The sequence below is a fragment of the Pyrgilauda ruficollis genome, unplaced genomic scaffold (genome assembly GCF_017590135.1).
Source record: "Pyrgilauda ruficollis isolate IOZ18807 unplaced genomic scaffold, ASM1759013v1 scaffold176, whole genome shotgun sequence".
In the NCBI taxonomy this organism is placed as follows: domain Eukaryota; kingdom Metazoa; phylum Chordata; class Aves; order Passeriformes; family Passeridae; genus Pyrgilauda; species Pyrgilauda ruficollis.
In genome coordinates, this window is record NW_024516542.1 from 208582 (window position 1) to 234363 (window position 25782).

The 25782-nt window shown below is 37.7% G+C and overlaps 1 protein-coding gene across 2 annotated transcripts in view; it reads right to left on the reverse strand.

The window, feature by feature from the left end:
• POU6F2 (POU class 6 homeobox 2) overlaps positions 1-25782 on the reverse strand; it is a 312059-nt gene that overhangs the window by 92060 nt on the left and 194217 nt on the right. For both annotated transcript variants that reach the window (XM_041464251.1, XM_041464253.1), the window contains exon 5: positions 2793-3100. In XM_041464251.1, the coding sequence (XP_041320185.1) occupies positions 2793-3100 (308 nt within the window). The remainder of the gene's footprint in view (positions 1-2792; positions 3101-25782) is intronic.

The window sequence follows — 25782 nt, forward strand, 5'->3', positions numbered from 1 at the left end:
CTGTCAAACTTTAGCTTGGTTGTTCTTTATTCCCTTAATATTCTTCAAACAAAATCCATTTCACTCTAGTTCATAAAGAACATTACCCTAGAGGACATACTACCTCTGACTTTTGTTTCAGGTTGATTTTTATGTTGGAGCATTGAACATGAAAAAAATCCGCATTCTAAGCAGCTATTATGAGGAACTGCTGCCAAACATGTGCTCCCTCCTTTTGTTTTTTTTTCATAATCTGCCTGTGTGAAAGAAAACAATTTCAGATCCAATCCTTAAGATGGATGTACAAGGGTAAGGCAGCCTTTCTCTGCAGGATTTAGAATGGAAAGACAAATTTCATGGAGGAGATGTTACCAGTGCTCTGATTTAGAAAAGTACCCAAACAACCAAACACAAAGTAAAACATGAGTTCCTCTGGAAATATTTCTGGGTGTCACTTGTTTGCATATAAAAGTGTCTCAGAATTCCTGGTAATATGACAGAGCATGCTTCAAGTTTTAACTACTTCTAGGGAAGCTTAAGCAGTATTGAACTTGCTGTAGAAAATGAGATGTCTAGAAGACCAAAGTAATGACCCTACACACATTGCTTAAGGCGAGGGCTGAAGTAGTGTGCTCAATTCTGGCTTCTCGTGTGATTGTCGGTACACAGCGTATTTGTATCTGTGAACAAACTTCGGGATTTCATGGCTATTTAAATGGTGAGGATCAGAGAGGAAAAACTATTAAAACTACTTATCCAACAATTTATTAGCAAGTTTTTAATGCTGAGCCAGAACTAACACCTAATGACTTCTAATTCCTTCATTACTGTTCTGAAAGTGAACCAGACATGCAACTGGCTTGGCAGCACTGGCTGAGCTCAGCCCAGGGGAAATGCCAGATCTCTCACACTGGTGTATTTCATTAAGTTTAATCCCAATTCCTAAAACGTTCAAGGGATAGTATTTGAACCAAAAACACCTCAGAGTACTTGGTTCCCTTCTTTCACTTCTGTTGTCTGCCACTTCTAGACTGCCCTCAGCTAGGTAATTGTGAGCATGAGGATGCTAAAGAGAGAGATATGCCAAGGTATCTATGTGGAAGTATTGTCATTGGCATCTAACACGAAAACTTTTACTTACTTTTATTGTACTTCTGAAAATGAGAGGTGACCCAGGGAAGCTAACAGTTGAAAGCACCTGGATGATCACAGAGACTGAAAATACTAACATTCATCTGGGATTTACTTTGGGACCAAGGGCTGTGCAAGAGTTAAGACCTCAGATTCAGTTAATACAACCCTCTCGAGGTATGTTGTCTGAGATAATCCAACTTCTTCCCAACTCCAACTCTAATTTATGTGTGCATTCCCTTTGTTTGTAGAACTTAATGACTTTTGAAACACAATATTTAGCTGTCTGTTTTCGCAAAATATCATGTGTATAGTTAGTGTGCATACATTACAGATGTACCAAGACAATAAAATGTAACAGAAGGTCCCCTGAAAATATCTGTGTCTCTGAATGTCAATAATCTGCATACAAAAAAGCCCCAAAGCACTCACTAACAAGATAGATGGGGCATTAAGTGATGCATATGTAGTCCTTAAGACAATACAGAGAAGAAGCTTTAGAAGCATTATTCTTTACTCTAAGAAAAAGTTCAGCAAGCAAGGACACATCTCTTGCAGACTTTTAAGTCTATTATCTAAACCATTTTAAAAAATCAGATTTGATGCAATTTAGTTGAAGCTCAGATTAATGAAGGTTTAACTGGCCACATGCAAGAAAAGCTTCCTGTAAACCAATTCCCTTAATTGTCTAAAAAAGGATTGTTTAATTATTAAGCTAATGCAGTTTTATTTCTGCAGGAAATGGATCCAAATCCATCAGTGTGGATAGAATATTTTAAGTGGTGTCTCAAAATTTAAAGACTAAAGTTGATAGAGACTTTTCTGGTTTCTAAATGCAGTTTCACTGCCTAGTGAATAAGACTCCACACCACAGACTACCCTGGTGTTCAGAATCACACTACTTATGGGTACAGTCAAAGCTGTTCTTGCACAGTGTGAATGTAGCACAGCACATGTAGTGCAAGAACACCCAGCTCTAAGAAAATAGGACCACTGGACCAGAGATCTCCTGTTTCTTCCCAGAACTTCTAAGATGGGCAGAGCTGAGCAGCAGTATGGATGTGGTACCTGCTGAGCCGTTAAAAAATAACCATGTTAAACCATTAAAAAATAACTCACTCCAATGAGTGAGCATCAATGAATGGCACTAACTGGCATCCTTAGCTTTGGAACCTATACTAAAAACCTTAACAGAAGTATTTGATTATTAGCAGGATAAAAATTAGGACTGTGATTTCAAGAGGAGAGGTAACACATCCACACCTTGCACATGTCCATTAGCAGAAGCTGACACTCAGGATCATCCCCTAATGAGCTGCTAATATTGTTACCCTCTTTAAGTTATCATAAAGGTGACTGCTGGGCAAATGTCTTTTGTGAATGTCACATGATGAATCTGTGGAAAGAGAATTAAAGTTTTCTATGGGTTTTATGACATGAGACTTTAAAAGCAAAAGACATTTACTCTTCAGGAAGCAGCATCCTAGAACCATCATTAGGTATGTTCTGGTTCATCAGGTCTTTAGCTGTTCTAAGCTGAATGCCCATAAGGATTGAGTAATATAAGGTAGAATTGCTCAATCTATGTGGTCAGAAGGTGTGGCCTTTGCTTTGTTTCCCCTTGCAGTGAGAGAGAATGCACAAGTTTTTAGACCTTTAGGGATTTGTATGTAGTATCCTACCTGCAATGGATTTGGTGAAGTAAGAGGAGATGGAAGGCCATGCCCTGGTGACTGGCTGGGTTTCTGAGGGGAGCTGGAGGACTGTGAGGCTGGAGGTTGCTGGCTCTGGCTCTGGGACTGCGTTTGGTTCTCCTGTGGTGGTGCTGATGGCTGTGGCTGTGATTGCTGAGTCTGCTGTGCTGGCTGTGGAGTCTGTGCCTGCTGAGCTTGCTGCTGCTGCTGCTGGCTTTGCTGCTGCTGCTGCTGTTGATGCTGGAGCTGCTGAAGATGCTGAAGCTGTTGAAGCTGGGAGTTCAGAGATGAGGTAGCTGTGAATTGAAGAGAGGGAAGGGAGTCATACAAGTTTCAGTAAATACCTACTGCTTTAAAAGTATTCTGGATAAAATTCTGGTTCTGTTACTTTGAGGGACACACTGCTTAGAGGATAGCTGGCCCTAGACTTCAGGATGTGGGAGGAAATGTTCCCATCAATAATAACCTGTGATTTTGCCTGTGTAATTCTGTAGTAAAGAGCCAGACTACCCTAGGGGCAATGAAAGCAAACCTTTGAAAGAGCTAGGTCTGCCCACAGTATGGGGCTCAGAGCTGACCAGGAGGGGCTCACACAAGCTTACCAGTGAAACCAATGGGAATATTTTCTTTCTATAGAAGAGAGGAACAGATTGTCACTGTACTTGTAAGTACAGCAAGAACTCACAACATGACCCAGTGCTGTTATGTAAAGGCGGAGAAGGCCATAGTCATAAAATAAAGGATACTCTAAAAAGAACTTTGTCATGTCATTACGCAGTAGGTATTAGGAAATAAAATATTCATCTGTGAAATTTCTTGTGCGATGCCAAGGGAGCAAAAAATATCTAATAATATGTGTGTCTCTCTGAAAAAAACCTGCTTCTTATAATTCACATCTAAAAGCTATAAATTCCTTCTTGTAACTTGCACTGCTCACTTACTCCTGATAGTTAAGATCTGTTGTGTTTTGCTAGCATATGCTTCAAACATTATGTTTGGAGGTGCTCACATCCACCTGCTGGCACAAAGGGCAAACTTTATTTCCCAGACACACTTTCAAACTGACTAGGATAGTCATTAAATTCAGGAAGACAGGAAGTGTGTCATAGGGATGTCACTAAGGAAGAACAGCTTTAAACCACAGCAAGAGCATAATAGAAGACTGGGGCTTTCTGGGATTATGCCCTGAATAAATCACCTTGGTCTCCAGCCACAGAGATGCTAATCAACATCTTAAGGGTTGAATTAGTTAGCTATAAGATCCCAAGAGAAACAACTTGCCAAGGTCATTATGATATTTTTTGCTCTGTATACTGCTTTGTCAGCACCACCCTGTATTCTACTTTCTATCCAGAGAAACAAAAGTAAATTGGGAATGAATTAAATTTGTTATTTTTTAAATGGTATTCAGATTTCATGGCCAGAAACTCTGTTGACCAAGTTATTTGTGGACTGGCAGATAAAGCCATGTCATCTCCACTTTCTTTTCATGCCGACATCCCTATTTCAGCTTTCTAGATGTCTATGCCCTGAGGCCTAACCTGAGGTCTTGGTGCAACTTATGAAATCAATGAGCCATAAACTGGAATAAGAAAAAACACAATGGAGAAAGATGAGGCATAAAGGGTAAACCAGAAAAGGTTGTAAGAAGAAAAAGTATAAGACTAGATAGGAAGAGCTGCTGGCTCTCCACTCCCATGCTTATAGCTACTCTAAATTTTCTTTCATCAGATGCAGGAATCAAACTAGAAATATGCTTTAACAAGAATTATAGCCATGTGTATGTGACTTCAACAAAGAATTCTAATAATACAAAGGAGGACTGATTATACCAACGTATTACTATCAAGAAAATTACTCATAGAAGTTTTGTGTTTCACCACAAAGCAGAGTGACCATCAGATTAAAAACATGCATGGTATCTCATGCAAAAGAAATCACCCCGGAGAAGTAAGGGAACACTCCCATCAATTTCCCAATGAGAATTTGTACCTAAATGCCCCAAAGCCAACATGATCGTGAGTGGAAATATAATTCAAGGCATATGAGAACAAAGAAGGTGGTTATACAACAAAGCAACTGCATAGATTAGTTAATGATTCATAGCATGAATCATCTCAGATGGCAAGGAAAACCATTCACCAATTCTATCTGTAGAGGCAGAAATACCCTTACCATTCCCACAAGGAAAAAAGAAATCTAGACCAGCTCTTTCTATTGTGCAGACCATTTCTTCACGAACTGTGATAGCTTAGCAGACTGGATGAACCACTGATAACCAGAACCAAGACTTCAAACTGACCCTTACTGCATCCACAGACTTCAACACAGGAATGAATTAAATGACATCCCACAGAAGCGTAACTTCTAATCCACATGGCTCATGAAGAGAAATGAGGGACCATTTTATGTTGTGTGTGCACAATTGGACAGGAGGAGACAAAACCTTTGCATCTAGGACTAGAAAAGCTTTACTTTCAGTACTGCTCAATACCTGAATGTTGGTGAAAGCAGGAAGATAGATATTCTACCATCCACTTTTGTACTGAAAATGAAAACATTCTTGCTGGGGTAGAAGATATTCCCTGAAGGATAATCTGATTAATTACTTCATGGAAAAGTTTCCAAGTTTACTGCCAGCAACTGCACAAAATTATTCAAATAACTTCTTGTGTTTTCATGTCATTCCTTTAAAAAGCCTCTCTGAAGCCCATCATCATGTTGAGCTATAAATTGCATTGAAGTGGCTTGGAGAGGTATGATTGTTTAACACACTGTTGCTAAACAAACAGATAAGGAATTGGAAGAAGGAATGTTGGATCAGAAAAGGTGTTCTGAAAGCAACACTGTAGGTGTACCATGAAGGTAGATTTAGGGCTCTGGATCATGCTTGTAGTCTGGTGTTCATGCTGCCAGATTGCACTTCCTCTTGCAATGTGTGTGCTATCCACAGCAGGGGTTGTGTCATGTTATTGTTTGCAATCAAATCCAATCCAACTCCCAGAGCTTGCTTGCATAGCTCATCCATTATAAATAGTATACCTGTCTAGAATTTGTCACTTTCTGCAGAGCTTGGAGCCTGATAGAATTTCAGGTGGTACAACAGTGCTATGTCTGCATGTATAAAAGATAACATGCACTGCCTACCTCACAGGAATCTTTTTTATGACTTACTGGCTAACAGCTGGGTAAAAATTTGACATATTTTAGTGAAAAGTGCTATTTTCACAATTGCATTCAAGAATTAAAAAGGCTTGCAAAGAATTGCAGAAAGTTATTTTTATAGTTAAAAAGTTCAACATAAAGTACATCACTTTAAAAGAGAAACACAACTAAAAATGTATGCGAGCAATAAAAACTGTGAGGAAAATCCACAAAAGCTGCATGACATTTCAACTCTCCCTAAAAAAATACATCTTGGATATACACCAGGGATCCAAGATGATGGTAAATATAACTGATTTCTATGAAGAAACAATGGCGCATGGGGTTTCAAAACCTACGGTTCAACAAACTTCTTGCTTGCTGTGGTGTTGTGGCAGACTTTCCATGAGATCGCCCCAGGGTTTATGATCCTACTTTAAGCAAATTATACTTACTCATGGTATCAAAAGCATTTGATTAGAATAAGAGGCATGGAGTTAAGTGGTGGAAATCAATGGTCAAGAGGCAGTGAAAGCAAACTTTCTGATCCCCTAGGTCATCTACAGCAATACTTGTCACAGATCTCAGGCTACTTTGTGGATCAGACAAAGTTAAGACCTAAGGTATATACTCCTCCTTGACTTTCTTTGAGGAATTCCTCAGGCATAGTGTTGCCATGCATTTACAATATTCACACAAAATGTGTCATTTCATATTCTATTCCTCTGCTGGTTACCTACACAGGAAACTAAAATGAAATGAAAATGCCCTTCTGCCAAATAAAGAGTTACAATGGGGAAAATTCACCTCTGAGGCAACCATGCCGAAAGAAGCATTCTGATCCATGACAGGGGAATGAGTGAAGATTTGTTGTAGTGAGCAAACTGAAGAGGCTCTGTCTTCATTTCTCAAGCCTGATTAATGGAAAATAGTAGCAATTCCTTGCTGCCTCTGGCTAACATATTGTGACATAAGTATGGGAATATCCCTGGTTTTACTTTACGTTAAAACATACATTTTAAAGTTTAATCATGATTCTCCAAAAAGCAGGGAACAAAAGTGTGCTCACAAATGTTTCTATAATGAAAACAATTTAAAATTAGGACTCCTTTTTTATCTTTCCTTTACAATATAACCTCAGATTCTTAAGACCTCTATAGCGTTTGGCAGAAGATCAAATTAATATTCAGGGATTCAAATTGTATCTAGAATCTGCTCTTGTGGATAACCTTCATATAAATTCTGATTTATTTTGTTAATGTTTTGTGCATGTTTGTTTCTGTGTAAAGAAGAAGGAGGGGTAGGAGGAATAAGAAACAATTTTAGCTTACAAACAATTGTGCTGCTCTAGCTTCTCTCCTCCTATTTACGTAATTGCAAAGTTGTTCTTCAGTGCCTTGATGCAATGCACAACAGACTAAAAATAAGAAAATCATACATTAAACCTTTTACTATTTGACTGAGCACAAAACTTGATTCCTGCCATTTCAAGGGCTTAATGCCTTTTTCCACTTCCCCTGTAATGGAGAATGGATTTGCATTGCCTTAAACTGAAAAGTATAACTAACTTTAGCGTCTGGGCTTGTGTTTGAACTGACATGGCTCGCTTTTTTTTCCACCCTGTTGTTTCTCTTCTAATGAGGTTTATGCCTTTCTTTTCTTTGAAACAGATTTCTAAAGATTGAATACACACACTGAACAACCTAATGCAAGCCCGCATTTACATTCTCTCCCTCCTGGGTAATGAGGGGTAGGTTAGCCAAATACCCGTGTTTTTCCATATGCTCGGATTTTCTTTTTGAGAGTAACATATGAGTTCTTTAAATATGTTATCATCCTCTTTGTGAAAAAAAAATCCCTGAAGGGTTGGACTTGTGGCTGAAGAGATTAGTACTGGGATACAGAGCATATTATTTCTAAATCACTGCTCAAATTCAGCCTAGGTCAATATAGGGAACAAAAGTCATTGCACTTTAATGGTGCTTTTGCATGTTTTCTACCATACAAAAGATGTACTTAATGTATAGAAGTCTTATTCATACACAGATATCCACAGAGAGCCTGCCTGCATTGGAAGAAGTTTGCTACATGGTCAAGGTAATAAATTGATGGTCTTACAACATCTAATGAAGAAGATCAAAAATACTATGGTCTTGAATAGCATCAATTGACATCTTTATTTGCACTTCCAGCAGAGAGGCTAAGAATGGAAAGAGTACATGGATCAAGTCATCTCCTTGTTCCTAAAGATGATCCCTCAAGGTTACAGCTGCAAAACACAGATGGAGTTATGGGGATGTCCTAGGGTGAGGTTATGATGCTTGTATCCCCAATCGTGTGTTCCCTTTGGAGGTTTTCTCTCAGATTTGCCCTAATCCAGGACAGGGGAGAAACTTGCATTGCCAATAGTCCTCTGCACCAATTCTGCAGATAAACAGAGGACTTCATGTTCTAGTGTTGTTGCATCCAGCATTGTTCATGAGCACTAAATTCACTTTAAAGAATGTAGGCAATAAAAAGGAAGTATTAAGAAGAAAACCATCATAATTTATATGGTGCCTGTGGTGTTTCTACATTTTGATGAATGCTGGAGCTTCCCTGAAAAATGATCCACTGCATTAAATAAATCTGACCTTTTTTTTTCCTTACCAAACTTTAAAATGTACTATAATCCACTAAAATCTTGAGAAAAGAAAAAAAAAAAAAAAAAAAAAAAAAAAAAAAAATAAAAAGAAGAAGAAAAAGTTCTAAGGTGGAGAGCTTGACTAAATGTCAGGACAAGTATATTTGGATATTTGGAATAATTTCAAATTGGGGCTATTTTCCTCTAGTTTATGACAATACTCTCTGAGTAAAGTTCCCTGAGTGTATTGTAAAAATTGCATTAACCTATTGAAAATGCCCAAAGGCAAGAACAAGCTGGAGAAAGTAGACTTTAATAAGCCATTTACTTTCTCAGTTCAAATGGGACCTTAGGTCTCATACTGTACAAATGGTTGAAACATTAACTGGAGTTGGGATATCATCAAGACACAGGAGACCAATCAGGATGACTTGTCTTGGGATTCTTATTCAGACAGGCGATTAAGCATAGTATGACAACACTGTAAGTGTTTGAATGCCAAAGTCTGTGTGTCAAACGAGTAATCTAGATATGCTAAATTTCTAAATTTTACCAGCCTTTTTTTTTTTTTTTTGTGAAAACATGACTCACAGATTGGGGGTAGGATCTTCCAATTAGGTCCTTATGCCAGATAAAAGCAGTTTTCTAATTACAGACTGCAGAACCAGTCCCAGACTCTCTAAGAACAGAATAAAAAAATCCATTTAAGTGGCATGGTATTCCTACAGAGTGGATTTCCAGGCCATATTGAGCCCATAACGATGTTCCTGTGGGCCAGAATTTAAGATGACCCCCCTGTTCATGGGAAAAAAATCTTCAGGACTCCTTAGCAAGAAACTAATAGACAGTGAAAAGATTATAATTTAAAGGCCAACAGAACCCAATGTAAGATTTCACAGCTGAAGGGATATGACAGGGAATGGATGAATGACACAAATAAATTAACTTTGAAACAACAGTCTGCTGACTCAGAACAATGACCATGATTTACAATGGACATAAGACAAAATCTGGGCATTCTGTACATATACAACCTTTAATGAGAGAAACTGCAGCTTTTTTTTCTCTCCTTTACTTTTCAGATGCTCTAATATTGATGGGAATCATAATTTTGATGGAACTTATGCAGATTAAGTGTTTGATGTACTCAAAGTAGCAATACTTGCAGAAAAAGCAGTGCAACAACATACAGCCTCAGAAGCCTTGGAAGAAGTTGTGCAGAACCCTGTCCTACAGTTCAGAGCGTCACAGGTCCCCAGTCCACCAGGTATACTGTCATTTCTCCTGACAGTGTGCCTATGTGAGGCTTTGGGGCAAAGTCTCATCAAGAGGAGCTTGGTGGTTTCAGAGTGATTTTGCATTCTTTCAGGTAATAGATCTGCAATTGTATCTTCTATAATTGTTTATGGTAAATGGCTCTTTGGACAAAGAAATATTTACCCAGTTGTAGCTTCAGCAATGGTTCTATGAAGATTGGGAATTACAAGAAGTCTCTTCAAGGAGTCTTTGAAGTGAGTGATGTTTCCTTAACCAAAATTACTGTAAGTGAAATGTACTGGGTATTTTGCACATGTGTGTGTTTGCAGGTTTTTTAATAACGTGATCAAATAGTGGATCAAAATATTTGTGGTTTAAAAGGTTGGTCTGTATGCTGAGTTTGTGAAAGTGTCCTGGGAATGGCATAGGATAATGTCACAATATCCCAGCCTCAACCTAGGGAAGCAATACAGGCTGCAGTATCCAGCAGGTGACTTGGTATGAGTGTTTGCTTTCACGTCTCAGATGCTCATTGTAACCATGTTTCTATCAATTTTCACTTCCAGTCTTTTCTGAAAGAAAAAGACTTGAAAATCTGTTTTCTATTAAGAACTCTAAGAGTCAAGCACCTGTAAATTCTGGTTTTGTGTATGAATTGCAGCCAAAGAAGTTAGCTGAACAGCAGTGAGAAGAGGCCATGGAATGACTCAGAAAACAGCAACATATACACTATAAGGAGAAAGGGAAAAAATGCAGCACAAACCTCTTCTTTTCTTTACAATCAATAAAACTACAATAACAAGTACAAGAACCGGGTGCAAAAATGGCAGTTCTACCTTGCTGCACACAAATTCTCTGCTGGAGCAGTGACTTGAACTTCAACCTTGTTAACAGGCCCTGTTTTTCTCGATATGGCCTTGAACATCTGCTTTTACCAAGACATGAAAAATTGAAAATAGCAGTAACAGGGTAAAAAAGGTGGGGGAGAACACAAAGCAAAAGAAAACACATGGCTGCAATGCTCCCTATCCCTGTTTAGGGACTGAACGCTACTCATCAACAGCTGGGACATAAATGCAGTACCATGTTGAATGTGATATTCTTCACCAGGCACAGAAGAATAAAAATGGACTAAAAAGCTTTGTCTGTGTCACAAGGGGCATTGCTTTATTAGCTGTGGTCCAGAAACAATCTCAAGCACAGGATGGTGAGGAGGTGCTGTGCTAGATGCTGTAACATCACTATGTGAGCAGAAGATAGAGGTGTTCTTTCTTTATAAAAGGGATTAGTGTTTCTCTACACTATGCAACTACCTCCACACCAGAAATTATAGAAGAGCTGGGAGGTGAACTTTAATTTGGTAATCTGTCATACCACAAGCTATTCCGGAATGTATGTACCACCAGCAAGGTGCTTGCAGTTTGCCTACTGTTGACTCACAGTAGCTCTGTTTTGCTGTCTTTAAGAATCTTCCATGATTTTTAGTATACACCGTGCATAATTAAAACCACTAAATTTAGTGATGTGCATTTCAAAACATATGATAGTACCTGTAGCTGTTTTCTTTTGTGATATTGAAGCTGACTACAGGTCAGTTCGAGGCAATCTGCCTATATCCCTTTTTCTAGTTTATTTTACTTGCAGAGAGATTTAAAATGAAGATAAACAATAGGGAAGCAATGGTTCTAGACTGTGCAGTTGGTATTTGGCAAGATGGACTGACTGCTCAGTTTTAGTTTGCAGTAAAATGAGAGTGGCTGCATATGAGATTTCTTTACAGTCTCTACAGCTCATCAGCCAAACATCTTGCTGCTTCAGATGCTACTCCTAGTTTGACTGTGCTTGGCACCTATCACCTTTGTGCAGCAACAGTGAATTAGCTGCTCTTTGGGTGCTTATGTGCACCCGTTTAACTAATTTCCTGCTCACCAATGGAATAAGCAACCTGGTTATTGACATATTGCTACATATTCTACTATTCATCAGTAAAGAATTTGGGTGGGAGATTTAGGGAGAAGATTTTATAGTCAATCCCCATTCACAGGCTGTGAAGTCAGTCACACTTCTGTTAGGATGAGACCCATGCACAGATGAAGAGAAGGACTGGGGAGTCCAGAAAAGCAGCTGCATTGCACTGCCCAGTCAATGCACTGTACACTTCATGACTTCCAAAAGCACATAGGAAACCCCATAATGTTTGGTAACTTGTACATTTTTGAACACTGAAAAGTAGCAGTTAAGAGCAGTCCTTTACAAAATCTCCATCTAGATCTTACTTTGGCTCTTATGTTTCTTCTTCAAGGTTAATTATTTTTAATTTGAAAGGAACACATAGACATTAATAAAAGAACTTCCACTTAAATAATTTATTAATTTACATGGAGCCAGAGTTCCTAGTTATAGAAGGAGAACAAAATCAAAAGGATGTAAAGGAAGAATTTTGGATTGGCGAAAAAGATATTAAAAAATTATTCACTGTTTATGTACATATATTCAGTCTGAACAGAATATTCACACCTTTTTTCATGCAGTAGCTAACTAATACCCTTATCAATGAAAATACTTGTTTTTCCAGACTAGCTAATAGAAGAAAAGCTGAATTTGGTTGCTAACCTGTGATTCTCAGAAAAAACTAACACAAAGCTAGCCTTCCTTAAAGCAACATTGCCCTAATTTTAATATTCAGAATAATGAAATATTTTAAATAAGAGTTTGTGTCTCATCAGCTCTGTTAACTATATCAAATCTCAATGACACTACAGAATATTACCAATGCATTAAGGCTATTACTCATATTAAATACACCTGCTATTAATAGCATCCTTTTAAGAATTATAGAAGAATCCTCCAGAATTTGCTCTAAAAATACAGAAAATTCATAAGAGAATGTATCTGAACAGGCATATTTTATTCACCCTATAAAAGCATATTGGCAGTGATGCATCTGGGTTGTGTGAAGTTTCCAAACAACCGCAATTTTCTTTTAAAATTTCTTCTGTTATATTTCACCTTTTCATAAAATAATGAAAGGGCTACCTCATACTGTAGAGAATTAAGAACATTTTTATGATAATGAAAATACTCGTCATAATGTGAAATGGATTGCTAATGTATAGCCATAGATAATGATGTTTGGGGGTGGTGGGCAAGAGGAAAGAATTTGATGTTCGCAAATTCCCTTGTTTTTGAAATTAGTGAATTTCTCATTCTCTCGCAAGAGCCCACTGACTAGTGTAGGTAGAAATACTACACCGTTACTGTAGTAATCATCGCTACAATATTTACTGTCCTAAAACATCACTACTATATTTACTATACTAACTCCAATGCCAATTAAATGGAGATGAGCTTGTTTCAAAAAGGTGTATTTTAATGAAAAACCTGGACCATTCAACAGTACAAAACAAAGAAATACATGTCAGTGCCAATACAAGATCTAGCTTTTTGCTTAAATTAACTTCTAATTTTAAAAGTTAGTGGAAAAAGCACTGAGCAAGTGGGATAAACTTTCTGTCATGGCAACCCTGAGAACAAAAGTTGGCACAGTTAGTGCACACGGAAATATGAAACCACTACTTTAGATTTGTTTTGCCAAGTTTTAACTAAGTAGATACAAAGACTGTTCCTTTCATTTTCAGTGCCAGGGATTTTGTCTTTACTCTGTTGATTTTAATAGCTCGGTCAGAAGCTTGGAAATGAATGTTTCTTCCATCATCAATTTAAAACTTTTCCATTTGCCAACTATGAATGTTTATTCTACTGTGTGTTTTCAATGAAGATGAAATGAATATGGGTCCCTTTGATTTTCCACCCAAGTGCCAGGGAGCATGGGGCAAACTATTTTTTCATCTCCATCCTTGAGGCAGAGCCAGGTCCATCTTAACATGACCACAACACTTCCCCTTTTCTTCCTCTCTCCCACAATCTTCAAAAATATGGCCAGTTTTGGACTCATGTTTGTCTAAAGTCTGCCTGGAAAGACCAGCTCTACAGAGGGCCTCCAGCCTTCTATAGGCTATGGCAACTCCTATGACCATCATCTCCAGTGTTCAACCACTGTTCCTCTCATGCATAACCTTCTCTTTGTCACATAAGGCCCCAACAGTTTCTCTTCTCTACCAGCTGTAGACACATTTACTTCTTTATAGCTTATGGAATTTTCATGGCACTCCAGCAATTCTCACCTTTGAATCCTCACCAGAGAACTGAAGCAAATGCAAATCTGGCTAAACATTATTGTCAGAAAATAATATTATAAATGTGATTGTGATAAAAAGCTGTGCAAAAGATGTGTAAATTCCTGCCTTCGTTTTTTCAGGGATGTATAGGGATGTTCTTTTGCCAATACCTACTCAATCAGTAGACCTTTTGAGAACTGTACCAGGAAATAGCTAAAAATATAAGACCCATAAGTGGAGGTTAGTGTTCTTTAAGCAATCATCCAGCGCAAAAGATTTCATTAAGAGGTTTGCAGAATAAACTGGTGACCATTTTATGTATCTGGATTATGGATCACATGGATTTTCAACTCATAAAGAAGCTAATGCCAGGCAAGCATCTTAAGTTTTCAGGTTTTACACTGGAAAATTAAGAGTGGAAGCCAAGAACATAACACCTCTGGTATTTGTGAATCAACACTGGTACACAGATCAATACAGACAAAAGCAGAAGTAATTTCTTTTTTTTTTAATGCTGAAATATTATTAAATAGATTAATTCTAGCACCTCTTAATCATATCTCACAGTGAAATGACATCTGACTTCATGCAAAGTAGCTTCAGCCAGGAACTTTGCTGGTTTAACTGATATAACAATGATTTTCAGACTTGATCACAATATATCTGCAAAATAGATAAGGTTTAGATGTCTGCATGATTCTGTCACTTTCTTCAGCTGCAGTTGGGAGTGGCCTTTTTGCTGTGCACTGTCTAATGGGTGTCTTGCAGACCTGCATCTCACTCGGTGTTCCCCCGTCAACAGCCCAGAGAAGACCACAGGGAAAATGTGTAAGGCACCACCTGCATCTTGTGCCAGCATGGCTATGAATACAGAGCAGATCTCTCCTGCTGAAATTCAGAAGAATGCCATTGGCTTATGTACTGATCTGCAACTTTAATTTTCCCACACAAAACTTTAATCAGAAACCACTTTCATAATTTGTAAACACTGCCAAATGTTTGATTCCAGGCTGTTTAAGTGATCAAACCTTTGGGTAGAAAAATAAAATAAATAATAATCAAACCATCAAACAAAGAAAGCAGTTATAAATAATTAAATATGCTGTTCTGACACATACTATTCCCATCTGGATGCTGTGGTTCCATGATACAAAGCACAGCTTTCCTAATTAGGAAAAAAATTTAAAAAAACACCCTGTATGACAGAACAAGTCAGAACAGAAACAGGGATTTAGGACTGACTGTCTTATACATAAAGATCAGCACCTGGGAATCCACTTCCTATTTCTCAACCTACCAGACCTGCACCACCTTGGGCACAGCAGTTAATCTCAATCCCTCACTTTCCTGTTTTATAAAAGAAAAAGAGAGATAATAAACTTTAATTCCCTCACCACAGGAAGCTAAATTAGTGAAGTACAGCAATGTGCAGCAAAATCCTCAAAAAGAAGGGGGTTAAAGGTACACAAAATTTTATTTCCCTATGGAAAAGATTGTTGTAGAACTACCACCTACATGGTGTTAGTAAGAGATAAATTATTTAAAAGCACCCATTGTTCTTACTTTTTAATAATGTTAGGTAATGCTTTTACTCCCAGCAGCTCATAGAACTTTTTGAAATCTGCAACAAGCAGGATGTCTTTTAAGCTGAACTCTCAGCCTAGACACATTTTAGGCACTTATCTCACACTGGATTGAAAGGATACCTCAGACTGAACACCAGTCCCAGATTTTCTGGAATATTAATACTTAGTTTTCATCACACACCTCTGTGAGCACCTCTATAATCAGAGACACACCAATGGAACTACCTAAACTAAACTAGTTAATGATAATGACAAGAAAAATCCAAAAGAAAATGTCACCAACAAGGCATCAAAAATAATAAAGTGATTCCTCCAATGCAGGAAGCTAGGCGAGAGAAACAGAAGAATGACAAAAGAAAATAAAGAAAGGAAAACAAATTCAAGGGCACTAATTATAGGACCCCAGTGGGCTTGTTATATGAATAGTCTGCAGGCAACCACATCCTGCTGCTGTGATGGTTCATAAATTCTATCATCTTGTTAAGAAGCTGAAGACTACTGACCTCACTTCCTCCGCTAATAAGACTGTGCTGCTTTGTGCCTAGACTTTTATGGTGCTTATGAAATTGGAGCCATTGTGTGAGCCTCCTTCCTTCATACACAAATGATGCCTCCCAAATTACAGGAGGACAAATGAGAATTGGAGACTCCTCTCCCTCTTTTGTGCAACTGTCCCTTCTTTCCCTCTTCCTAAACCCTAGTAAAATATTTTTCAGGCTCTCAGGACCAGCAATGCTAAGACTTGCTTGGTTTCCAAACATAGTACAAGCAATCATAGTAATAAACCAAGAAATCTGAGTAGATTTTATATGTTCACATATAGGTATGACATTTATACATGCCAGAAAAACCTTCATGCATTATAAAGCCTGTGCAAGGAATATTCAGTCATTTTTTTGTAAGAGAACACATAACAAGTGTCAAAAGGCCAAAGAGAGAGCAGCCACAAAGGTGTTTTGGAAATACTCTCTAAACAAGAAGACTACATAGACTAGGTACACATAAGCTCTCCTTCTTGGAGCTCAAAATAGGAGAAAAGAGCTATTCTTCTTAGCACTTACTTTTAAAGTGCAAAATATACAAAGGCAGCTGAGACAAGGTCCAGCCTAGCTGGCTACAGCCACCTGATCATGAAAAATCCAGCGAAAAGCAGGCCTGTGACTTGTTCTTTTCCATATTTTGCATAATTTTCTTCCCAGTCTAAAAAGGCAGAAGACAAATCAAGGCATTTCTTTTGTCTTTATACATGACAGGGCAAAAATGCATTCACACCATAACATAAATGGGAGGCTTGTCCATCAGCTGCCTAAAGCTTTGAGAGTTCAGTAATGGAGGTATGTATCAAGGATGTGCCTTTAAAATTTTACAGTATGCAACTTTAAAAAAAAAAAAAAAAGATAAACCACGATTTTCTTCTGGTATTATCTCCATAGAAATCACTGGCACTGGGAAAAAACCCCAAACCCTCAGATGCCTTTTTTCCCCACAGACATCCTCTAACCCTTAAAAACCTCTAATGGTTACTTCTTGCAGCTGGTAGATTACATTACAGATGTCCTTACTGAGTAGCCTTACCTTTAGTATCTAAAAACAAAAATACTACAAATAAAAATATAAATTTCAACACAGTTGACGAAGCCAGCAAGACCAAACTCTTCTTCAGGTTTCATAGAGCAATGAGGACAGTGTAATAGAATTTGCATTTCTGAAACAATGAGGAAAATGCAGCCTTTACTTACATAGTTGTAAGAGCTCTACGTCTTTTGGATATGACTTTCTTTGCTTCAGTTGTGCCACTAATGCTGCTCAGCACTTGCTTTGCTACCCTTAATAGATAACACAGCAGTCATCTACTGTTTAGACTTCCTGTCCTTTCCATTAAGGAAGGTATGCAGATTCTTAGTAGAGTACACAGAAATAAAACTTCAAATAAAAAAGTCAAAACCAAACCAAAACAGAATGAAATACTATAACAAGTCAAAAAAATCCTAGTTTCTTCCTGCCTTTTTCATAGCTCCTACATGGAATCAAATATCATCTTTATTGTGTTGTCACTCTTATTAAGCAAAGCTAGCTTATATTTAACAATTTCATTATTTTCTTTTCTATAAGACATAAGATGACATTAGGAGCCTGCTGAGTGTTCTCAAAAAGACCCAGTCTGTTCTGTCTTGCACAGCCCAGTGACCCACTTGACTGACATTCCAGAATGGCCCTGTGGAGCATTAGGTTTGCTACCAGCTGTTCCACATGTCTTTGTGCCAGGGACACTGCACAGTGCACAGAATATTTACAGGAGGAAGGTGCACAGGCTTGGAATATGGGGAGGGAGGGAGGGAGGGAGGAAGGAAGGAAGGAAGGAAGGAAGGAAGGAAGGAAGGAAGGAAGGAAGGAAGGAAGGAAGGAAGGAAGGATAGTAAAGATCCAGAGTCAAATGTGAGCGGCACAACTATAATTCTTTATAAAGCAGCAGGTAAGATTGATTGTCAAAGGTCAAAAGGCTAGGTCAAACTCTGCTCATTTGTCAGCTGAATTTTTGTTTTCCCTGTCACCAGATAGCTTTAAAAAAATTGTGCCTCCTTCCTCATTATCTAGGACTTGGGTCCCTTCCTGCCATCCAGTATTAATGAAACAGAGCTTCAAACTTGGCCTTCATCTTTGAGGTCTTCTTCATATAATTCTTCCCCTTCTCAAGTTCTACAGACTGAGGACAATTTTAAAGATTGCTTTCTCACACAAAGTAGTTGGAAAATTGCTGCTACAGTGAGAATGGTTTGAAAACATACGTGCCGCATAAATGTCTGAATAAACAAAAGTGTAACTAAATCATAGCAAGTCCAAAGCCTACACAATGATGTAACTGAATCGTGGTTAAATCTCTGCAGCTCATGGAATCCTTAAAAAAACATGATGCAACATTTTGAGATAATTTATGAAAACCCCACCACCACACTTTTTGTTATAATTACTAGCTATATACAACTGGAATAATGTTAATACTGAAATTATCCATCTATTTACTGTGAATATGATTTATATGTGCCTGATTCAGGTAAAAATATAGCAAATAATTCCCTTAAAAAATTAAACATCGAAATTAATGGAAGTTAAATTACACCTAGGCTGTAAAGATTCAGCTGTCTTGAAATGGGACGCCACCCAAAGAATGCTTCCTCAAATAAAACCATTTTGTGTCAAAGGTAAGTTTAGGTGGAATTATCCTCTTCTTAATTTAGATAAAGACAATACTCATGTGTTTATTCAGTGCTTTTCACAAAGGGATCTCAGGGTCAATTACACAAATAATTAAACCTCCTCTAAAGACTGTCCTTAAGAGAACTATCTCTTTGTTTATAGGAAGAGAATCAGGAACCATTTGGTGACAGAATGAGAGGATTTACTAAATTAGTTTTCATTAAACACATTGCTGAGAATGGCATTTTAAATATGTTAACTGGTTGACACGATACCTCCTTTTATCCAGAAAAATGACCTTTTAAAATACTTATAATCACTCTTGGGCAAAAACATCCTGAAATTCTGTGCTAAATTGGCATAGAGTAACATTTCATACAAGTCTAATTTCCCTGCACAAGCAAATGAACTTCTGTGAAACTATCTGCTCAAATGGCATCTCAGACAAGGAATTCAAAATGTTTCATGAAAAAGATCAGTTTTAACTGTGAAGAGCAGATAAAAATAAATGATAGCACAAAACAAAATAAAAGGTTTCAAAATGCTTTGTGTACTCTCCATCTGCAACTTGAGAGAGCTATTCCCAGGCCTGGCTGCTGCAAGAATACAAGCTAGTTTGCTTCCAGCCACAGACAGAGGATAATACCCACTTTAAGTGTACAGAATTCAACTCACAGAGTAGTGAATCACATAATTATTTAAAATAGCACAAGAGGTTTACAAATTGAAAGTAATTAGTTAATCCAAACCCTGAGAGCCTCTGGCTCTCCTGTGATATTCAAAAGCCAATGGTGATGTTTGAAACAGATCAATTTTAAGAACTTCTGGTATTTTTTGACCTGACTGGGTTTTCAGGGCATGCAAAATTTGATGTGCTTTCAAAATGTTAGCCAAAATAACTCAATTTTGATAAAACTAGAGGAAATTTCAACAATATAAAAGAAGGACAGTGAAAAGAAATAAAGAGAAAAAACATTCTTATACAAAACTAAGTTTTCCTTCAGGATGTTTTTTCACTCCAAACTTCCAGCAGCAACAAAATTTAACTTTTGAAGTTTGAGGTCAGATGAGAATGGCAATAAGTAGAATTTGAATAGAAGGCTTTTCATTAAAATAATTTTGCTTAGAGCACCGTGTTTGACTGTACATTGCTTGTCTAGCCATATTGCAATGTGGACATTCTTCTGCATGCATGCTGCAGTGTATCAGTTTAAAATATGGAGCACTCTACATCACTAATGTGGGAAGCAGAACTAAAATATCAGTCCCAGTAGGCAGATAAAAGTAATTGTAAAACAGAGTTGGGCTGTGTCTAGGAAAGCCTGTGTTTACTATGTAAAATGACTGATTATATTAAACCAGCTGGGTTTTGCATGGGTCCTTGTTCACTGAAATATTAATAGATGACATTTAGCTAAACAGTACAACAAAACCCTGATAATGTGCTGAGAACTGTCACCATAAACACACTTTACTTCCTCCAATAAATACTAATTCATAGCAAGTTGTTACCAAACTGCCACACTTCCACCTGAGAAGTAACACGCTTCTTTACTACCTGCACCTCTTAGAAATTACACAATTTCTTTTTTTTTTTTTTTTTTTTTTTTTTTTTTTTGCTACATCTAGCACAGAAACTGAAGAGGCAGTGAGTCTTTTATCTCTCAGGCAGGAGCAGAGAGCATGGTTAGATCCCTGTGGATATCACACAGGCAGCTGCTCTCTTCAATAGTCTGGAAGCACTACTTCCAGGTGTGGTGATACACAGCGTTTCAGCTCAAGTGCATTGCTCCCCTCAATGAGCTGAGGAACATTTGTTAATTGCACAGAACACAATAACAAAAGCTACATATTTTGTGAAGATGCTATGTGAGCCTTCACACATAGTGAAGGTCATTTACTTCATCTATGGCACTTCCACTTGCTTCTTTCTTCATACACTGAACTTGCTCCTTTGTTCCTTCCTTTCACTAAAAATTACCTTTTAAATTTTGTTTTGTTTATATTTCCTCCCCCACTTTTCCCATTCATTCTCTGGCTCCTCAGGGACCCCTGTGTGGATTTTCTGGCAACCATCAGACAGCACCTATACAACTCTCACTGCATGAAACTGAATAATATAAATGAAAAGCATCCTCTCAGTTTTGGCAACAGCAGTTTGAAAGCCATCCACTGAGTTGATATTAAAAAAAAAAAATCTATGCTCTTTTCCATGTTATTGAATGTTTCAGTTTTACAAGGAGACAAAGAACTAAACTTTATTCTCATCTGCTTGAGGACTTTACCATGATTTTTGGTCTTTCAGTTGGTGTATAATTACATACTGAAGGAGAAAACAGTAGTAAGCTACTCTATCCTTACACAGGATATTAGAAAAACTTTCTTCTCACTATTGCTTTAATCAGACATGAATGGCATTTCTACTACAGCCTTCCTTACCTGCCTGGTTCTTACATGTTTTTTTTAATACTGATGTTCATGTAACTTAAACCCATTTCTAAGCCAACTTTTCCTCACAGAAATTTGTCCTCTCACCTCCAATTTCTTTCTTTTGCTGTTTTCTGCGGTATTATGATCACAATAATAGCTCTTCTGTTGTGACATGGACAACAATTCTCTGACTGAATTCATTCTTCTGCTTAGCTCTGTGTCAATTGTACAGTTCGCAGATCCAAGTAACACAAGTTACCATAACTTTTCCCTGTCATCAGAGTCTTATGCCAAACCTGTTTCCTAAGTGGTTGGGTATCTTTGGGATTGTGCAACATCTGCATATGCCATCCCATCTCATCCCCAATCCTGCTTCGTTATCTCACACATGATGTGGATTTCTGCTTTCAGAATTTTTTGAGGTTTTGAACCTTAATATATTGACTGAACTGAACTGTATTCAGTTGCTTAAGGTTGACATTTTCTTAATGAAATTTACATTAACTTGCCACTACAGCAATCTTACAGCTCTCTCCAGTCATTATTTGGCTGTGATACTACCTGTATGTCCCTTTCTAATCTACTATGATGAACGCCAGGTTTATGGCAAAACAGCATGAAATTACATATGTGTTCTGATCATGATGATTTTTCTTTTTCATTATCTCCTTTACTTCCATGGCTGCACTTTAGGAGTCCTCAAGACAATCCCAAAACTCTACACCATGAATTCTGCAAATAAATCCAAAACTGGATTTTCTAAAGAATCAAGGAACCAAGAAGCATGGGCTTTGCAAGACAGAATAGAAGCGTCTAGAAGGCTATAGTGAAAGCCATTAAAATAAACATGTAATGTGAGCAACAATCAATATAAGGGTATTATTAGTTTGGCATCTATTCTGGTTTAGGGCAAATTTGGGAGGAAACTGCCAAAGAGGTGCCTCTAGAAAGAAGATTCAAGCAACCCCTCTCCCTACTGGTTCGGGAAAATATTTCCTTGGACAAAAGTGGAAAAAACACTTTATTTAACAAAGTATTCACAAGCATAAAAAATGAATAATATCAAACAATAAAACCTCTCACTGTTCTGAAGAGATGACAAATTCAGAAAGTCCTGGTCATGGGATGTAGCTCAGCTTGATCAGTCTCTTATCAGTCCCTTCAGCACCAGGCCCTGGTGGGCCACAGCTGTGAGCTCCAGGTGTTTTTCTGGGTTTTCAGTCCAGAGCAGGGCTGATCAGTTACAAAAAAAGAAAAACTACAGTCCAGGGAACTTCTCTGCCTCAGCTAGATAAAAAAACTAACTAAAAGCAAAGGAGAGCTCTCTCCCACTTGTCTGTCTGTCCGTGCTGCAGACAACACCGTCCAGGAGCAGGATGAGGGGAGCAAGTGAAGTTTCTGAAAACAAACTCTGTGCTTCTTCTCTTCCCCTTTGCTCTTGGAACAAGTCTTAAAGATGCAGAACTTATTATCCAGCATAAACAGAACAGACAACTGGGGACAGAAGCATCATAAAGTCACCCTAGGACAGCATCAGAAGAGGCCAGAGTTAGGCAAACCCAACAAAATGAATCTTGATAGCAATATTGTTCCTGAAAATGAGGTGTTTAACAGATTCATTCTGAAATTTACTTCGGAAAAAACTCTGTACATATAACCAACAACTGATGAACTCAGAGCTCTTCCACCTGCTTCAGAGCAAAAATCAGCCTATAAAAATTAAAAGATCACAAGGGGTATTCCCACTACAACTTATTGCTGCCCGTAAGATTGTTTTTTGCCATTACGTGACTATTACCTGTGTGTGAGAGAACAAGCAGAATGTGAGGAAGTGAGCAACAGGGCAGAAGACTGTGAATATCTCTTCATTGCATTCTAACATCATTTTTAGCACTGAATTGAAAGGTCTCTAAATACTCAAACTGTGAACCAGAAGATGCAAGTATCACTTGATTATAATCCCTATTCACTGAGGGAAATTTACCTGAGTAAGGACTGTAAGAATTTATAAGTTTCCCCTGTTACTAGATTATTCTTTATGCCTTACATGTATCATGATTAGCTGGGGCAAACAACTGCATTAAAAATCATTTGAAGAAAGAACTTGGATAGATAAGACTTCTTAGAATTGGGATGTAGGGCTTTATAAGAACTTTAATCAGAAAGCTGTGCATTGTATGAATTTGTTGGTTTAATTTTCACACTAAATGGAAAATTAATATGACTGCTTTCATATTTGCCAAAAATGCACATAAGCAAGGCTGAAGGACTAACATGCAGAGACCTGAAATACATTTCTTCAACAGGAAGCTTAGTATTTTTGTGGTAGTAGCAATACTACTATTTTAAGAAATGAGGATCAAATTAAATGTTTACTCCTGTGACAGTGTTGACAAAAATGTCAGTAAATTTATGAACAGTTCATAATTTTAACTGTCCTTTAGACAATGGGTCATATGTGCATTAAAGTAGTCATAATAACCTGTCAGTAAAAATCTCCTTTAGCCCATTCATAGGAAAAAATGTTTGCAAGTTCAGCAGCTCACTTCTGTACTAGCAGAATAGTTTCTCCCATGCAGTGGTACAGCCAACCACTTCAAAAAACAATTTCATTTTGACCTGATGTGCTGAGATTTTTAAGACAATTATTTTTTTAATTTACAGAATTCCTTTTCAGAATTCACCAAATACCACTCTTAACATACAGTCATTGATTACAAAATTGCCTTCTGTTGCCCTTAAATCCCTCCCCTAGAGAAAAAAGCAACTACTCATCTTTGACACAGGAGTTACTATGAATTACCTAAACTCAGCAGTGTGTAGAAATTGAAAGGGTTTCCAAATACTTTTGGGGACAAGATTCAACAACCTAAAGCCTACCAGTCAGTGCGTTGTGGCTGTAGCTAAACTTCCTCAGGATTTGTACACCCTCATGTTCTCTTCTCCCCTTCACATCTGCTCTCCCCCCACCGCAGTAAGCTACTTTTTGCAGGATCAGGGCCACCACACTGCTCTTGCTGTGTAATCTCAGCAAGCAGAATGGTTTTCGGGCCTGAGTCCTCCCATGATGTCACTTAGCAGAGTACTGAAATCTCAAATATTATCCATCAGTCAGTCATTCCTACTGCTACTTGTCCCTCCTGGCAGGGTCACAGCACCAGCAAGGTCAGCAACAATCTAAAGTACAATGTTCACTCACTAAAACAGAGCCTTGCCATCTTACTGGCTTAAGAAATACAGCAAGTGGGAGTGAAAACATTCAGCTTTGAACACTTTGAACATTCTGCAGTGAGATGTCACTTGCTGAGACATTAGAAAAGAATACTCTTCTCACACATAGGCATGCCAGCTAATTAATGAGATTTATGTTTACCTTTGAGAGGAAGAATTGCCTCAGTTTACCCAGACCATTACACAGTGTGGATTAAAACACTCACACAGCAGGTCTGCTGAGACCTTATTTCAAAGGCAGTATTCATGCTGTGGTCAAGGCAAGCCCAAAGAAGGTGACCTCAGTATCTCTGCCTAACAATCATCCTCTCTCATCCTAGTAAATTAAAGATTACTTGCTTCCAATTCAACAAAAATGAGGTGAACTTAATTTTGCCTGGGCACTGCCTCTGCAACAGTCAACAAGTATTTAAACTGAGCATTTAGACATTTAAGGATGAGTGCTTCCCTTTGTAAATGCCTTGCTTTAAAAATCCCAAAGAAATCTGACTTGAAACAGCCACTGATGGAGACCCATTGAGGACAGTTAGAAAACCAGTTAAATGTGCATGGACAGTTACATAAAGCCAAGTTCAGGTGAGGATATTTCTCTCTAACTTCAGATGGAAGTTTATAATGCTGGGGAAAAAAAGACTGTTCTTGATTCCAGCTCCATGTTTAATGCCTCCAGAATTAAGACCTGTGTTTTCTCAGGACATCAGCTATTCAATCCACATTTCCAAGTACAAACTTGGCTACTCTGTCTCTAATTTACTAAGATTATTGGTAAAGTTATTAAGCACATGTCCTGTACATAAGAACATACAAACCCCCCACATCTCCACTGAGTTTAAATAGACTACTTCTAAATTATGGATGTTAAGCAACATTCTGGATGGATCCCTAAAGACTTCAATTATGAAAAAAAAGAACGCTCTTTCTACTTCATTCTCAATATGTTATATAAAAATTCCTTTTCCTTTGGTAAAATGTTCCTTCTTTTATTCCTATTTTTTTTCCTGTACTGTGCTTTAAGTACATATTATTTAAGTTACCTGGGGTGATTCCTAAACATTTTCAAGTTACATTTAATTTAGAATGGTTTATCATTTTAATATAGTTTAGGGTTTTATATCTTATTATCATGTATTTAACTACAACAAATTTTATCCTCTGGTGAAGTGCTCAGGGCACTGGTGAAGTGGGCAGGGATGGGGCAAGGAATAAGAAAAATAATCTCTTCCAACAATTACTTGCTTTGAGAGTGCTCTGAATGCAAACCTCTGAAATATAATAACATAATACATGTTATTATCATTTTCCACAATTATGTAAATATAAACTCCTTAGCATAT